Source organism: Hippocampus bargibanti, linkage group LG05, assembly GCF_051943395.1.
Source record: "Hippocampus bargibanti isolate YZ-2025 linkage group LG05, ASM5194339v1, whole genome shotgun sequence".
NCBI lineage: Eukaryota > Metazoa > Chordata > Actinopteri > Syngnathiformes > Syngnathidae > Hippocampus > Hippocampus bargibanti.
Window position 1 is genome coordinate 24,610,892 of NC_142738.1, and position 17,688 is coordinate 24,628,579.

Consider the following 17,688-nt stretch of genomic DNA (forward strand, 5'->3'; position numbering starts at 1 on the left):
ACTTTTTGAAATGGAAAGATTTGATTTCTGCATATACGTATCCACCATATCCACTTTTCATCAAAACATGAACGACACGTTTGTGAAATGAATGGTTCAGTCGAGGCCTTACCAGCGCGCCCCAAGGGAATAGGTCAGGTATGAAACAATCAACAAATTCTACAAGCACAAAGCATTCTTATTAAGTGAATCCCTAAGTGTATGAGAGCAGTAATGTACAATCCCTATCGTACCGTCATCACCAATGTTGACACTGCCGCCCCTGTGTGGTTGACCCTGATTGGTTGACATTGCGGACCCTCCTCTTTCTCTCTGGAGTCAACACTTTTTTTGACGGGTGGGGAGAGAGGACATCTTGTACTTATCGGTTATCTTTTTAGTAATTTCCAACGAATTGACGCTGCTGGGCGATATAACCTGTTCGTTTTTTCTGTGATATATGGTTTTTGGCAGCGTACGCCGAGAGAGGTTGTGAGATTGAGAAGGAAATACAGACATAGAGAGATAAAGAGAGGAGACACCTTCCTGTCAGTGCATGCAGCTTCATGTCTGTCTAACTGACAGCTAACTTTGGGCTGGTTGAACTATACATTGGTTAGCTATACGCTCAGAGGAAAATTCCACTGTGTGCGGAAGCTTTTTTTTTTGTTTGCCGACTGCTTTGAAAGCGGAAACGCGGGACTGCATCAAGATGGTGACTTTATCATCAGCAATTCGACCTCTGGCTTCTCAGCTTCACCGACAGCTCTTGAGACACACCAGGCGCAGTCAGTGGCTTACTCCCATCCGTGGATGTAATCTCACAGCGTGCTCCAGCAGATATGTGTTGTCGCAAAGTGAGTACAGTACCTGCTCTTGCAAACGCCACGATGCGTTGTGTTTTTTTTTTTTTTTTTTTTTTTGGGGGGGGGGGGGGGGCTGTGTCTGTATGACATTTTGGCTCGTGAAGCTAGCAATCTGCAATAATGTTGATATTCTAAACATGCTGATAGAGTGCTGTAAAACTCGGACTCGACTCACGTTGCAATTGCATTTGAAGATATAATACATGCAGGTTTTAGTTTCCTGTCCCTCCATAGTCTCCACGACCCCCGTGTGTAGCATAGAGAAGTCTTACTATGAGCCTTTGTGTCTAATCTCCTTATCTGTCTACGATTCAAGATGCTTGTACTGTATGTTTACTTTTTGAGAAGCACTTCTCAAAAAGACTATGACGTATCTCTGCCAGAACCTGACTGAAATTTGACCGCCACTGACGCATAGCACAATTTATATTTATTATTGCATTCAATTCTGATTCCTTCTAAACACACCAGTAACACATTGGAGCAAGTTATGTTCAATCTATGTTTTAAACCCTGGTCCGAATCATGCAAATCCCTCTGTGAGAAGTGACTGCAACTTCTTCGCCACACCCATGAACCTGTCTTTCTTGTTTTCTTGTGCCAATCAGAACCAGTATGGACACTTTGGTTCAAGGAGCCTGACTCAGAGGCAAATAATGGTTGCGTTCACTTCTCCCAAAGTGAAAGGTGCCATTTTGTGAATTCATGTTAGTGCTGATATTCTTATACCTCACGTATTCTTGGATAATTTGATTTATATCTTAATAAAGTTCACAATAATTTAATCTTTTTGGGGACCGATGATGCAGAGTAATGAAGCAATCAATGCTTTAACTGCTGTCATGTAATTTCCTGTGAGGTCAGATATTATACTTACAATATGTACCATATTTCACTCAAAATGCTCCACTCATCAATATCTAACACACCTTCCTTGGAGCCTTGGAGCTGTCCTCCAAGGTTTGGGCTTTGAACCTCAGTTCCATCCCTCATGTTTGGAATTTGTATGTTCCCCATGTATGGGGTTTCTCTGGGTACTTCAACTCCCTGCCCCTTTACGTCAGTATTTCAAGGCGTACGCCTCTGTCCGAATTGTTGTAGAGAGCCAAACTGCATTGAGAACTTACTTGTTGGTGATATGTCGCATGCAGGTGCTGCTCACCTAACATGCCACCAAACGCAAAGGGAAAAAAAATCTCCATATTGTTTTTATCTCAACAATCCCCATATTGTTTTTATCTCAACAATCAACACAGTCTGTGTGTGTGTGTGTGTGTGTATGTGTGTGTGTGTGTGTGTGTGTGTGTGTGTGTGTGTGTGTGTGTGTGTGTGTGTGTGTGTGTGTGTGTGTGTGTGATTTTTCTTTCGTATTTATTTATTATAATTTTGCTGCATGTCATTTTACGTAGTCGTCCGGGTGTTAGTGACAAATTAGGTTCTCAATGCAGATTCGTTCTGGTCGACAAGGGACGGACTGGGCCCATGTGAGTCAATCTGCAGTACGGATTGAAACTATGTCAAACAGACACACCTTTTAAGCCTCAAGACTCAAAACCTATTCCTCGACCAAAAAATTAAATGGTGTCTCATAAAAAAATTGATGCGGGTACTCGGGCTTCCTCCTCCTCTTTTCCTTTCGGCTTTTCCCTTCAAGGGGTCGCCACAGCGAATCAGTGTCCTCCATCTTCAGAGGTTTGATTCGCATGTTTGTTTTAGCCAAGCTTTTACGTCGGATGCCCTTCCGGACACAACCCTCTGTATTTATCCGGGCTTGGGACCGGCACAAGAAGACTTATGTCCCATTGTGGCTACAGAACAGGCAACTCGCTCAGTAAACGGCTCCCAAACACAAACAAAATGGTCATCGGCACAGCAACAATCAAAAAAGCAAAACTAAACCATGCATTAATCCAAATCAAGGATATTCAAACTCTCTACCGTAATTCTCTTCTGTAATGAATTTGGTTCTCCTGGATATTGAATGAATGGTGAAATTCATTACGAGATTCTTGTTTTTTAAATCTCAGCTTTGGCTTCTCGCTGCTTACTGGTAGGAGTTGCACAATAAACTTGCTTCCTGTAATTATCATTTCGGGCAGCAGAGGATGCCATCGCTTTTCTATACAGCACAGCAAATATTACATAAGTGTACTGTAATTTCATATCAAGTTTCTGGAAGTTGGATGGAATCCAAATGCAGCATACAGAAGGTTCATTTCATCTCAACATGACTGTGCGCAAGATGTAGAGACAGATCCTCTGACTTTGTAACAAAAAGTCGTTGCTAATTGTTACTTATTTTTTTCAGGCTTAGAAAACAAATACATACTACACAACCTGAGTACAGTAAAAATGTCCAAATTAATGAACTACAGTATACTGATGTGCTTTAAATTTACGTGAACCAATTTTCACTTTCATTTTCATTTTATTTCCGTGGCGTCGATGGTCTTTGTTCGAATGAAGATTTGCTACTTTTCTATTAGCTCAGTTTTTATTTATATTCACTCAGTATCATCCACATGACAGTGGCCTGTGGGAACAAACACAAGAGAACAAAATGACCAATCTGCTAGATCCAATCCGGCACTTATTTTACATCACTTTTATGTCTGTCTGTTAATTTCTATGACACGATGCATCTGAATGTTCAACAGACTTAGCCACACCTCCTCATTCCTAAGTTCAAAGTTTCCATAGATGTCATTACTCTGATGTTTGCTCACCACTCCTCAACTCAAATTCAGACTTGAGAGACGAAGTATATCGCACCTCTACGGACATTTTGCCACCGTCTTAAATTTGTACAAGTTTTGCCACTGTCTTAAGTTTGTACAAGTTTCACTTTGCGTTCAGCATTTCTCGGGTTCCCTTTCTCGTGATGTAGACCGGAACTGACTCCAAGTGGACGCACAGCAGCTGACTGAGTATGAAAAGCTTTGAAAGCACGTCATTTGCACGGGTGGAATAACAGAATTAGGCAGCCAAGTGCTCCCAGGAGGAGTCGCTCAAGGCTTAAGAAGATGAAGGTCATCTCCCAGTCAGACCTGTTCAACTGTGCTCGCAGCTGCAACCTTAAGCTTTGAGCTGCATGATTGCAGATGAAGACAATCAGCGGTTGTTTCTGACTCCTTGTGAGCTACAGTTCAATGATTGTTTCCTCGCTACGTGCACTCATATGCATAAAGCAGCAACATACTTTCCTTCTCGGCCACACTTTCAAGCGTATTAGTGCATTTCTGTTCTCAGACTTTGAGGAGAACACACAGTCAGAAAAAGGCTGGTTGTGAAAGCAGACTTTTGCGTAATTAGTCAGGTCCGTGGACAGACCCAGCCAGGGGTCCCGGTCTGATTACTTCCCTGTGGAGGGAAGCTGGGGGCGTGCCAGGACATTCCGCAGGTCACTTTCTGTACAGCCAGCCCACTCCGCTCTTATTTAGTCATTACCTTTAGGGAAGAAATGTAGGAGGAAGTAGAATTACTCTGCGGTTGCTTTTGCATTCAGTTCTTTCAGGAGGCCTAAGAAGCGATTCTATCTAGAAGCGTCAGAGTCATTTCACACTGTGACAAAAGTTATACTTTCATTTTAAAATGGACTTCTGTTTATCCATGCAGGAAGCAGCCGAATACAACGTGAAAAGTAGGTTTGTTCTTTGTTCCGTGTTGGCATAGACACACAGTTACACTACTGTGTATTTTGACGTGTTTTTCTCTTCTTTTTTCCAACCACTCCTTCCCTGATCCAGTGCATCCCATGTGGAAAGGCCCTCTGGCAGTTCCCGGAGGTGACCGCCAGTCCCCCATTGATATCGTCGTCCGTAAGAGCGTCTTTGATTCCCAGCTGAAACATTTGATCACTGACTATGACCCAACAACTTGCCAGCAAATTTGGAATAACGGTTACTCATTCTTGGTTGAATATGATGACACGACGGACAAGTCTAGTAAGTGACCTTCTGTTCAATATTTATTTACAAGACTTCCTCTTAGTTTTACTCCTCGGGGCTTTCTACCATTTTTGTGACTACTTTATTTCCTGTATATAATAGTTGTCCCTGTTAAGCGGTTTGTTACAGCTTCAGCTGTTATTGATGTGCTATATAAATCAATATTTATTGCAGTGTCTGAAACTCATGGCAAAAAGTTAGCGGACACCCGGGCAGACAACTCTGAAAAGTTGCCTGCCCGGCCATAAAGTTGCCTGCCCCACTTTTCACAACTTGAAGCACAATAAGACGACTAATCGCGAAAAAAAAACATTGTTGCAAAGTATAAAGGATTTTTTTAAATTAGGGAAGTACCTACCACAAATGCTCCCTTGCTTAATTTATGGTAAATATCCATTGCCGAAGATTTTGCTTCAGTGGTCGTTTGTCGTCATGGTGCACAATGCAATGTTTGCGTTGCGTTGTCTGCTCAAAGCCACGTGGACTCCCCTTTCTAAGCGGCTTTCAAAACTCTCAAGTACACTTTTCAGTCATGGTATAGTCTGAAGCACGAAACAGGCTTCTGATTGGCTGCCGGTGCAGAGTATGCAAATTGCCAAACGAACACTTTTCAGTCTCGGTATAGTCCGAAGCACGAAACAGGCTTCTGATTAGCTGCCGTGCTGTGGTATGCAAATTGCCAAATGAACGTTCGTTTGGCAATTTGCATCCTTGGCACCGGCAGCCAATCAGAAGCCTGTTTTGTACTTTGGACTATACCGTGACTGAAAAGTGTACTTGAGAGTTTTTAAAGCCGCTTAGAAAGAGGAGTCCACGTGGCTTGTAGCGGTTTGCTTGTAGCTTTTGCTTTATTGAATAAAACAAACGTTTGATTTGAATGTTTTTGTGTTTGATATGAATGTTTTTGTTTTTTTTTTCCTTGAAGAAGTTGTCGGCCACCTGGGCCGAGTTGTTTTGAAACGTTTTGTACGCCCGACGTAAAAGTTGTACGCCCCGGGCCTCCGGGCAGATGTTATTTCAAACACTGTTTATTGTATTGTATCGGTTTTCTCAAAATACAGCAGCTCTGCTGTCACTGAACTATACTTTGCTTTTTCTCATTTTTACCTGAGTATTGAGTTCAGTTCCCTTGAGTTCAGAACATACTCAGAAGTTTTAATCATATGCAAAAAAAGGTCTCCTTTGTCAGCCGGTTTTTGGTAAAGTACATAAAAGAACCACAGATCAAACCACCACATGGATCTGCTGACTGTCATATGACTGTTATTGTGTCAGTCATCTCGAGCAGGGGTAGCGAACTTCAGTTCCTTGGGAGCCATGTCCTGCCTCTTTTAAATCTCTCACTATTTCTACATACCTAATTTAAATGATCAGCTCATCAGCAAGCTTGGTAGAGGCCTGAAAAAAAGATCATGATCAATTGAATCCGCTGTGTTGGAGTAAGGAGAGATCTAAAACGGGCAGGATATGGCTCTCAAGGAACTGGAGTTCCCGACACCTCCTTGAAACGGCAAGAATAATCATGACTGGGTTACAGAATGAAGCAGACTGTTGACAAATGAAGGCTTGTACCAGACTGCTTGTGCTAATTCCTTTGGGGAAAAAAGGCACTTAGGTCACATGTTTGGAGCCGGCCTTAGAATTTTGGGTCAATGAAAGGGTTAAAATTGAAATGTGGATCTCGGTTAACAATTTTTGATGAGTCGACTGACGAGACTTGGTCATTGGCAACATGATAACCATTTGTCGCTACATAATACCATGATCAAAATTTATTGGCTTTGTAAAAACTTTTTGCCACCATTTTAAAATTCAAATTAGCCTGTATATATGCTCTTAAAAAAGTTACAACTCATTCACTTCAGTCCGATATAGAAATCAATTTATATATGACTTTGCTAGTTCAAAGTCAAATTATTGTGCCAGCAACTTGTTGTTTTGTAGTGCTATCTACCCGTGTGCAATCTTAACTTTTCAGCAATTCTAATTTTATGCCAAAGCAAGAACAGTTTGTTGTTGGAGAGAATGCTATTCCCAATGCTGGCTACTGTTGAGGTGCCCATGAACAAAGTACTGATTGGATGTATGGCAATGGGTTACTACAGTAGCTGCAATTACGGTGATATGAGTTATAGTACACTGGAGCCTCTCAACAAAATGATCCGAGATTTTATATGACTCTGTTACTATATGAACAACCCGCCATCACGTTCTGTAAAATGGTTTCCCCATGAGTGAATAAACATGTGTGAAATCATAAAGTATTGTCTTTTTCCCCCAAATTATTGCCATTGTTAAATTGGTCTCTGAAAGTGAAGTCATGAAAACCATGTCCTCTCATTGACTGCCGCAGCTTTGAAAGGGGGTCCTTTGCAAGACAAATTTAGGCTGTGCCAGTTCCACTTCCACTGGGGCGAGAGCAATGCCTGGGGGTCAGAGCATACAGTGGACAGACGGTTATTTCCTGCAGAGGTATGCTACAATGTACATACTGTGCCGTTTCAATTATTCAACCGTTGCTTGCGCGTTGGAATGATGAGAATTGGTGAGAAAATCCCGGATTTTAATGCTTATCTGTGAACAGCCGTCGGGAACTCCGCGTCCTTGACAGCCACGTTCTGCCTGTTTTAGATCTCTCCTTGCATGAAATTCCTCAGCTCCCTTCAGCCCACTGTTTTGTTTCAACAACCTCAATATTTTGTTTCCAGGTTCGATCTTAACTGCTTTCATCAGTTTCCCAGCATTCACCCCCCCCCCCAAAAAAAAAAAAACTCAATTATTTTTCCAACACTTGTATACAACGCTCACAATTAATGTAGCATGCTAGTCACAATGACGTCACGCAATGCGAATGTTGAGTGACAAAAAGTAAAGTTTCTCATTAAATTGTATGTTTAATTAATCCACATTTAAAGTATTTTTCCTCCTTTGCTAGTTGCTTAGCTGGTACAATACATGGACATGGGTTGCTGCAATTTTCTGCAGTTATGGGTGTCTTCCACCTCCACACTCTATATTTTCTTTGCCAAGTTCAATCTTTAGAATGTGTTCATGTTACAGTTCCCATCACCCAGATACCTTTGCATTAACATAATCTTAAAGAGGCTCAAATTTCAGTCAATTATATCAGTTCCAAATTGCATTTTCCCCCGTGTATATGCAGTACAGTCGTCCGATTGATGTAACTTATCACTTATTATCAGTGTGGGAAATAAATTGAGATTTACAACTCAAATAACAAAACAATAAAACATGTACAGCAGGTACAACCTTTGAACACAGCCCCTAGGAGCATGTCTCATTTCAAATGTTGATTGCTCATGGTTGATGAATCTATAAAATGAATTCACTTGCATTGTAACTTTCTGTCACGTTATGCGAGGTGGTGATGGCGGGTTCGGATCCCAAAAAGCAGGCAGGAGGGAGCAGGAGGTTGTTTGACAAATTGTATTAAAATAAAGTCAGCAGGAACAAAATGTAAAACATCAAAATGATCTGAATGGAAAAAATACAAAGTAGCAAAAGAAGACCAAAAGTAAAAGCCCGCCAAGGTTAAACAAACACGTACACGATGCATGCTGCAACCAAGCAGCAAACAAACAATGAATCGGCACCGGATGGTCGTGCCGGGTGTTCTTTTAAATGTCAATGATTAAACGACCAACACCTGCGAGGCTGCAGGCAGGGCTGACGTCGCTACCCGCTGGTCGCCAATCTGATCGGGACGACCAGCACCTGTGAGGTGTAGGCGGGGGCGACAGCGTCCCCCGTTGGTCGTCAACCAGATCATGACACTTTCAATGTTTACATACATTGAACATATTTTGGTGCCTGATTTTAACACATGCTAACAATGAAGTAGATTTTTGATTAGCTTAATTAGTCAAATCAGAGAGTTTCTGACAACTATAATTGAGTTTATTCACGACTAGGAACTACAAGTGTTACCTTGCTGACCTTGTCAAACTTATAATGACAGACTCCTTAATAGGGTGGTCTTCTATTTTTACAGAATAAATGAATTTGTTGTCATACCAACACTCAATTCCACATGATACTGCATGGAAATATGATTAGGAAATAATATTAGAAATTAGGGATAAACATCACTGCATATTAATGAAGACTGGAAACAAGTTTGTCAAAATACATGTTGTACTGTGTGCATACAGTTGTTGTTTTGGCATGATCCTGCCAATTACTATACAAATGGCCAGATTCAACCTGCTTGATATTATAATAATTCATAAGAATCATGTGACCCAATGTGTCATAGTTTGTTGCAGGGGCTACAATTCCTTAGTCACAAAGAATGTACTGTACAATAACTAGTCAGAGAGCACCCAAAGGACAGTCGAAGAGGGGTTTCAGTTCACAGTTCCTTGCTTCTTGCACTTGAATTTAAGCTAATGGTTGACGTGTACTGTTTGTGCTCTCAGCTTCACTTGGTCCACTGGAACTCAGATAAGTACAGTCTGTTTGAGGAGGCAGTAATGGAGGACAATGGCCTGGCGGTTATAGGAGTCTTTCTCAAGGTAACATTGATCGGTCTGATGTTTTTTTTCACACACACACACACACACACACACACACACAGCACACGCACACACACACACACACGCACACACACACACACACACACACACACACACACACACACACACACACACACACACACACACACACACACACACACACACACACACACACACGCATACAGTTCCAGAATGGTCAGGGAACACATTCAGCATCTACAGTAAAGTCTCGTTATATCGATATTCTCGGGAGTCCGAAAAATATCGATATAACCGGGACTATCGATATATCCGACCCTGCGCGCATGTAATTTTCTCCTTGCGTTCATAGAAATAGTATCGTAATAAGCGGTACTATCGATATAACCGATATCGATATAATGAGACTTTACTGTAGTTTGCACAAACTGTAAGATCCAACTCACTGTTCTGAGATGACAGTGTCCAGACAAGTTGTGTCCATAATTTGTAAAATGGCTTCAAATGACTTCTACTGAGCGTATTTTACAAAGATTCCACCGCATAAAGCATATATTTTACGTTTTAAGACTCGCGCTGAATATTCCGGAAGTCTTGTTTTTGAGTTGGTGACGAGTCCTCACCCTACGTCACTAAAGGAACGCCCCTGACAGACAAAGGACACATTGTAGCAGTCCTTCCATCACGTCAATCCATTTTGCTGTACTTGCTTGGTCTGAAAACGTCATGTTGCACCAAAAAGAGGCAGAAGAGGGCGACAAAGCTCCATGTAAGGAATTTATCAGCCTGTGGAAACGGGCTGATTAATTCCTCACACGGAGCTTGGTCGCCATTTTCTGCCTTTTTTTTTTTGGTGATACATTTCCCCCCGATGTTGCCTCAAAATGGCACGGAATAGTCTTTAATCGATTGCAAACATGTATGCTTTCCTCTTCAGAACTATTTGAATCATATTCATAACTGGATGTGTAACAAGAAAGCATATTCTCCGAATCTGAAGCCATTGTTTTGATTCTCGAGCAATGCAAGACGTCTTGCCGTGACGTCACCAACTGGGGGCGGGACTCTATGAAAATGCCCAATTCGTTGCTCAATTTTTTCAGATTTTGGACACCTTAAGTAATTTTTATTGGTGTTTTGCATTTAACTAAAAATATCATACTGCATGTTTTGGGTATTTTAGATGCTATCAAACGTTTTTCTGATGTCAGTTAAAAAACAAAAAAGTGATGTCGGTTGTCCTTTAAATAAGCTCTGGCTACCGAATTCTCCTTCTGCCAAATTATTACCTCAAATTACACACAATGGTTCAAGAGTTTACACTAAAATTTGACCCATTGCAAATAATCCCTTGATTTATCATGAACATCCCTAATCCAAACAACTCTATACTTATGTAGGTGGGTAAGAGACACGATGGCCTGCAGAAACTGGTCGATGCTCTTCCTGCGATCAGACACAAGGTAAATCCATAATGACATACATAGATGTGAGTGCGGTGTACTTTTGCTAAATGAATAACTCCGATAATATCAGTCTGAACTTTTGAGAGCTAAACTAGTCATTCATAGTTTACATTGGTTCCATGACACTATGCGGGTTTACCAGTGGCGGGCCGTGGATTTCATTGCTAGGCCTTCAGTAGTGCTACGTCTGAATCAATCCAGACTGAAAAAAGTGTGATTTGATTTACTACGAGTCCACTAAAGGGTGCCATTAGCCAGGAAATAACTGATTGACCTTTTTTAATTACAGGTATGTAAACTTTTTCTTAAAGTCTGTCTTGAAAATGACTTTAACAGTAAATCTCTAGCCAAATCCAATTCTTCTGCTCCTTCAGCCATTTTGGGTTGACAAAACTGCTATTAAATCAACACAATATATTTATGCAGCTCGCTGCCAATACAGTGTGCTAGCTCTGGATTGTGATCAGACTAGTTTTCAACAATCATAGTTTGTGAAAACTCTGACGTTGACAAGCGCCTTCAAAAAGGCGTTGGTACCCCTTTTGGCCTACCAACTCGAAATCTGATTGGTTGGAGCAACAGTTTGATCGACACATTTAATGCTGCAGGGCCCACAGAACTGATTGCGAAGGCATGCAGGTGGATTTCTGACTCTGGTAACAAATTATGGCGAAATGTGATTGGTTAAATGCTTAAATACGAAAACACACATCTGGAAGCAGCACGACAGGGGAAAAGTAATGAAAGCAAGTTGAAAGAAAATTTGGTTTATTTAATAAGAATTCATGGACATAATATAAATAACATCAGTCCATGATTCTGATGTTTTTAGGCCAGTAGAGAAGGCCTTGACGGTCAGCCACTGGGGTCTACCCAATTTAAATGCCATTGTGAACGTATTTGTAGGTCACATAGATGGTTGTATCATTTCTAAGACAGTGACCTGCTCTCATCCCTCCTGTTTACTACATAGTGACACATCATCAAAACTGACAGTTGATAATGAATGTAACAATATTTTTTTTGTATACTAACACCGAATCACTGTGCTGTGTTACATGTCTGCAGGGAAGTGTGGTTGAGTTTACGAAATTTGACGCTGGCTGCTTGTTGCCAAACAACACTGAGGATTACTGGACGTATCACGGCTCTCTTACAACGCCTCCTCTGACAGAGTCTGTCACCTGGATCGTCATGAAGCAGCCCATAGAAGTTAGCCATGATCAGGTAGAGGTCATAGCATCATCCTCTCACTCTGATCGCTCTCGTAAAGCTTATTTCCCCATTGTTTCTGCATGGAACAAAAGAGATTTTGCTTTCGAGCGGCGAAATAAAACAAACTTAAAGAGATAACATTTATGTTTTATAACATATATAGCATACATACATCAGCATCTTTAAACATGTAAAGGTCTCTACCTCTCTATCTCTCTACCTCCCTCTCTATCTTTACCCTCTCTATCTCTCTACCTCTATCTCTATCTCTATCTCTCTCTATCTCTCTCTCTCTCTCTCTCTCTCTCTCTCTCTCTCTCTCTCTCTCTCTCTCTCTCTCTCTCTCTCTCTCTCTCTCTCTCTCTCTCTCTCTATCTTTCTCTCTATCTCTCTCTATGTCTCTCTCTATCTATGTCTCTCTATCTCTCTCTCTACCTATCTCTCTCTGTATCTCTCACTACTGACGATGACGATGTTTCCCAAATTCACAACCTCACATCCCTGAGGCACAGCTCCCACACCACTCTCAACATCAAGGCTAATCTCATGTGAGGACCATCCATTGGCACAAATGGACAGAATAACATCACGTCCAGTGTTTCATGATTCTCATAATTTATTTTTGAAATGTGAAAGCAAACTCTCGTACACTCACAGACAAGCATGTCATGGAAAAATTGTGTTTACTGCACTAAATGACTGCTGTTTTTATGATTACCAACACAGCACACCACACAGATTAAAGGACAACCGACATCACTTTTTTGTTTCCTAACTGACATCAGAAAAAATGTTTTATAGCATCTAAAATACCCAAAACACGCAGTATGATATTATTAGTCAAATGCAAAACACCAATAAAAATGACTTAAAGTGTGCTGAAACTGCAAAAAAATTGAACCCGGAAGTGGCCAGTTTCAGAAGGTCCCGCCCCCTTGTTCGTGGTGTCACGCCAAGACGTCTTGCCTTGCTCGAGAATCAAAACAATGGCTTCAGATTCGGAGAATCTGCTTTCTTGTTACTCACCCAGGTATGAATCTGATTCAAATAGTTCTGAAGAGGAAAGCATACATGTTTGCAATCGATTAAATAATTTATTCCCTGTCATTTTGAGGTAAATGAGGGGGGAAATGTAGCACCGAAAAGAGGCAGAAGATGGCGACTAAGCTTCGTGGAAATGGGCTGATTAAATCCTTACAATTTTAGTCATATCAAATAGATGCTCGGTGGCAACACACAAGGATTCACCATCGCGTTATGTGTTTTCCTTCTAATTTCGCCATCGACATGGATCAACACAAAGTTTTCAGACCAAACAAAGTACCGCAAAATGCATTAAGGTGATGCAAGCTATGTCCTTTCTCGCTGAGGGGCGTTCCTTCAGTGACGTAGGGTGAGGACTCGTCACCAACTCAAAAACAAGACCTCTGGAATATTCAGTGCGAGTCTTAAAATGTAAAATATAGCTATATGCGGTGGAATCTTTGTAAAATACGCTCAGTAAAAGTCATTTGAAGCCATTTTACAAATTATGGACACAACTTGTCTGGAGACGTCGGTTGTCCTTTAAGTCTTGATCGTGGGTAGTACCAAGACTGGCCTGTGAGAGGAAGCCTAACACCTCTTATCGAATCCCACTTCTTCATTCTTGAGCATTCGTTGTTTTAGTCATAAGGCTCTACATGACACCTAAAATTTCCAGTGTTGGTTTAAGTTCACAAGGCTCAAGATTCTTATGCCTTTATGACTTAAATCACTGTCTGACAAGACTAGAGATTGAGTTTAACATATACAGTATTATCCTGTGACTGTAAACAGTCCTTGAGAGTTTTGAAATGCGATTATAAATGAAATGTATTATATTATTATTATTATTATTATTATTATTATTATTATTATTATTATTATTATGTGTTTGTATACAAGAGGGAATACTGTCTTCCACTTTCTTAAATTCTCGCCATTTTTAGGATAAGATAAGATGAAACATAAACCCTGACTTTGGGCAAGAGGTGGGGTATTCCAACTTCTGGTTGCCCACCAATCACAGCAACCCCCCAAAAAATCTTGAATATGACTGTAAAGTGTTCTTGAGAGTTTTCAAAAGGTGCTTAGAAATAAAATGTATTATTATTATTATTATTAATTAATGTGATTTCTGTCTTTTGTGCCCTCCAAGCTGGCTGTCTTCCGGAGCCTTCTGTTCACCTCAGCCGAGGAGGAAGTCCAGAAGAGCATGGTGAACAATTTCCGTGTGCAGCAGCCCTTGCGGGGTCGTACCGTGCGCTCATCCTTCACTCCCTTCATAAAGGAGTCGCAATCTGACCAAGATGACCAGCATACTCACTGATGCCACCAAGTGCTCTACTCTGCATCCTGTTACAGTCGGTGCACCGAAACAAGTGTATTTTCTAAATAATATATATTTATATAAATAATATAAATATATAAATAATATAATTTATATATAAGTACAATCGATATATCTCGCAGACAAAACTTTTTTTTTTTCACATTTAAAAACGGCACCGTAAGGATGTGAGAACATTTAAAGATATTTTTTTTTCAAATGTCATTTATATTGTGGTTATTGGTTTTACAAACGAATGGTATTTTTACCGATTTCCAGTCACACAAATATGTTTATTTGACTTTTAAATTATATTTATTTCAAATTGACACTTTATTTTATATACTGTATAAGAGGTTCCGTCAGTCATCAGCTGAAGACTCAAGAGCACTGTGTGCTGGCAACAGTCGGTATAACAGAAAAATCCCACCTTTTTACACCGCTGATAGGCATTACAGTGAGACCTCAACTTACGAACTTAATTGGTTCCCAGACAGAGTGTGTAAGGCGAAAAGTGTGTATCGCAAAAATAAATTTCCCATAGGAAACCATTAAAATGGGAATAATCCGTTCCCGGGTTTCCATAAAATATACTTTTCAACTAAATAAGCCTTAAAACTACACACAACATACCTTATTCTATGTATAATAAATGTGCAATTGTATTGTAATGAAATAAATACACTGCATTGTATCATAAAGTCACTTCATTTACATTTGTGATGGTCATTTATGGCTTGATGGACTGGCGTTGGAGGTCGAAGGTCAAAGGGAATTGCTGTTTGGAAAGAGAGGCGCATTACATGACAACTGTAATTAAAGAAATAAACTGTGCTGTAAAATAAAGTTTTATTTACCTTTTTGATGGCCGTTGATGGCTTATGGAAGGAGAGTCGCCTTCCATAAGGACTGTTGGTAACTTAACCTCTGGTGCTGTTCGGTCGTGTGCTTCCGCCGAAGATCACTCCGCCAGCCGTGGTGGGTGTGTATTATGAAAATAGTGCTTATTATAAGGTTTAATTTTCATAAATTTGACGTTTGTAAGACAAAAAGTTTGTAAGTTGAGGTCTCACTGTACATCTTATATTCATTGAGTGTTTTTACACTGTCTTTGACAACCACCCGATACAACAAAAATTGTCAAGCAACATTAATTAGCCTGTAATTAGATATATTTACACATTTATGTGGATATTTTTTAATGTTAAAAAGATGATCGAGTCCAGTGCCTTAAAATCTGTTGAGCAGACTTCCACGGTTTATGATAAGAAGGAGTTAAATTGCCCGACTACTGTGAGATAATTGTAAATGAAGATTTTGAAATGACCTTATTTTCTTGTTTTCGAGGCTTATGTTTACATCTACATTCATTGTGATTTTCCTTCCACTCAAGGCCGACTTGTATAGTTACTGTATTTTATTATTCGCTGGTGTCTCTTCACAAAACTGCCAAAGTTGAAGCAGCATTCATTGAAATGAGGTCAACCCACTCTCAATAATGTCCATCAACTATGCCTTAAACTACAGGGGTCAAATTCAAGGTGCAGGGGGCAAATCTGGCCAGTGACATCATTTTCTTCAGCCGGAGAAAGCAATTCAAGCATGTCAAGTGCCATGGTACTTGCTGAACCAAAATTTCAATTTGTCGAATGTAAACCACAATAACAGTCATTATTCTTGACTTCAGATTTGAAAACGAGTTATTCATTAATTTGTTGTGCAATCTGTATGTAATATGTGCAGGATATGAAACATTCTAATGGTTTCCCCAAATTCCTAACGGCCCTCGAGAAGAAACCATAACTACAACGTGGCCGGCGGCAATAAATGACTTTGACACCCTTGCCTTAAACGGTCAATCTTACTATGCAACATTCGGCCAAGAGGGACACTTTTTGAGACAGCGTGTAGACAAAAACACAGCAAGGCACATGACAAAATGAAGGTCAGAAGGGAATCGAGATGTGGGGACGGACGTTTGACAGTGTACAAAACCGTTCGATCGACCGATTCCGCATGACAAGTGTATCTGACTGTGATCGTAAGTAATGGCCACTATTCATTCATCTTCATTGCACTTGTCATCCTCTCATGATCTCGGACACTCGCCCTGAGCTATCTCCCCAGTTGCTCCTTGTTGTGGCCCAAGTGGACTTATTGTGGAAAAGACATAATACACACTCGCAAGGGAAATGATCAGGCTGGGTAGACAACACTAACCAAGATGACCTGGTCATAAGTGGAGGTGGTCCGTTTTGACATCGCTTGTTGGCCACATTGATGGAAAACATTTGGTGGCAATGTGATTGGTTGGTGGTTTGCAACACAACGCTACCTTCATCTCATGTTTCACAGATGCATTTGACTGCACATTATCAGCCTTCATGTATCATATCATTTTATGACGTGAAACTTGATTGATTCTTATCTGAATGCCAAGAATATCTGAGCCCCGTACACCCACGAGCTTTGTGGGCGTGCTGGAGCTGTCTTCAAGCAGTAGGATGGATACAAAATCAAGACCAATTTTATCAAAATACGTATCTGTTATTTAGCTTCCTTTTTTTACAATCAGTATTTATTCACTGATGATTTCAATTTCCTGGTAATTTTGTCTCTTTGGGCCATTGTGAGTATCTCTGATTGTGTGTGATTTTATTTTTAAGCACCATTTTAAGCAACATTTATGCATGAATCTGACATTATTACATGCATTATTTTTACAAATGTTATTGTGCTTGTTTTCATAGTGCCTTTTATCATCTGGAGCCCCTTTCAAAGAGTTACCTTTTCAGATGGAGGATCATAGATTGTCCAAAGTCATGTATGTTGCACACTTTCTATATGCACTACATCTTCTGACTTCTTATTTGTTTATGGTGCAGTCAATAAACCCGGACGGTGGGGACTCATCAAAGTCTCACAGCATGCCTTTTTGGAAAACTCGTTCATTGTCCCACTGTACGACCAGGAAGACCTTTGCTCCTCAAGACCCTTGATTTCAAAGGAATGTATGAAAACATGATTGTTCAGATGGAGATGGGCGGAAACTGACATTCATTCATTTCATAGCAATACAATGGTGTTTAATGCAATAAAAACGGAGTCTGTGATTTTGTGTGTGCATGAGCGTGCGTGTGTGTGTGTGTGTGTGTGTGTGTGTGTGTGTGTGTGTGTGTGTGTGTGTGTGTGTGTGTGTGTGTGTGTGTGTGTGTGTGTGTGTGTGTGTGTGTGTGTGTGTGTGTGTGTGTGTGTGTGTGTGTGTGTGAGTGTGTGTGTGTGTGTGTGCACGCGCGCGTGTGTATGTACTCTGATTACAAACTAGTTCAGGAGTTTTAAGTGTACAGTGCA

The 17,688-nt window shown here is 40.6% G+C and overlaps 1 protein-coding gene across 2 annotated transcripts; it reads left to right on the plus strand.

Moving 5' to 3' along the window:
* The first annotated feature begins 333 nt into the window (after positions 1–333).
* Positions 334–17,438, plus strand: ca5a (carbonic anhydrase 5a). Of its 2 annotated transcripts, XM_088997436.1 has the most exons (8): positions 684–836; positions 4,461–4,485; positions 4,592–4,789; positions 7,146–7,264; positions 9,232–9,327; positions 10,707–10,769; positions 11,841–11,999; positions 14,167–17,438. In XM_088997436.1, exons 1-8 carry the CDS (start codon positions 822–824, stop codon positions 14,335–14,337), a joined length of 846 nt encoding a protein of 281 aa, XP_088853562.1. In that variant the 5' UTR covers positions 684–821; the 3' UTR covers positions 14,338–17,438. The 2 variants fall into 2 exon arrangements, with proteins under 2 accessions (XP_088853561.1, XP_088853562.1); XM_088997435.1 differs by lacking the exon at positions 4,461–4,485 and having other exon boundaries at positions 334–836.
* The last annotated feature ends 250 nt before the right edge of the window (positions 17,439–17,688 follow it).

Coding starts and splice junctions, on each gene's coding strand:
- ca5a (XM_088997435.1), top strand. CDS start 692: ATGGTGACTTTATCATCAGCAATTCGACCTCTGGCTTCTCAGCTTCAC. Junction 10,770..11,840: donor TTCCTGCGATCAGACACAAG/GTAAATCCATAA, acceptor ACATGTCTGCAG/GGAAGTGTGGTTGAGTTTAC. Junction 12,000..14,166: donor TAGAAGTTAGCCATGATCAG/GTAGAGGTCATA, acceptor GTGCCCTCCAAG/CTGGCTGTCTTCCGGAGCCT.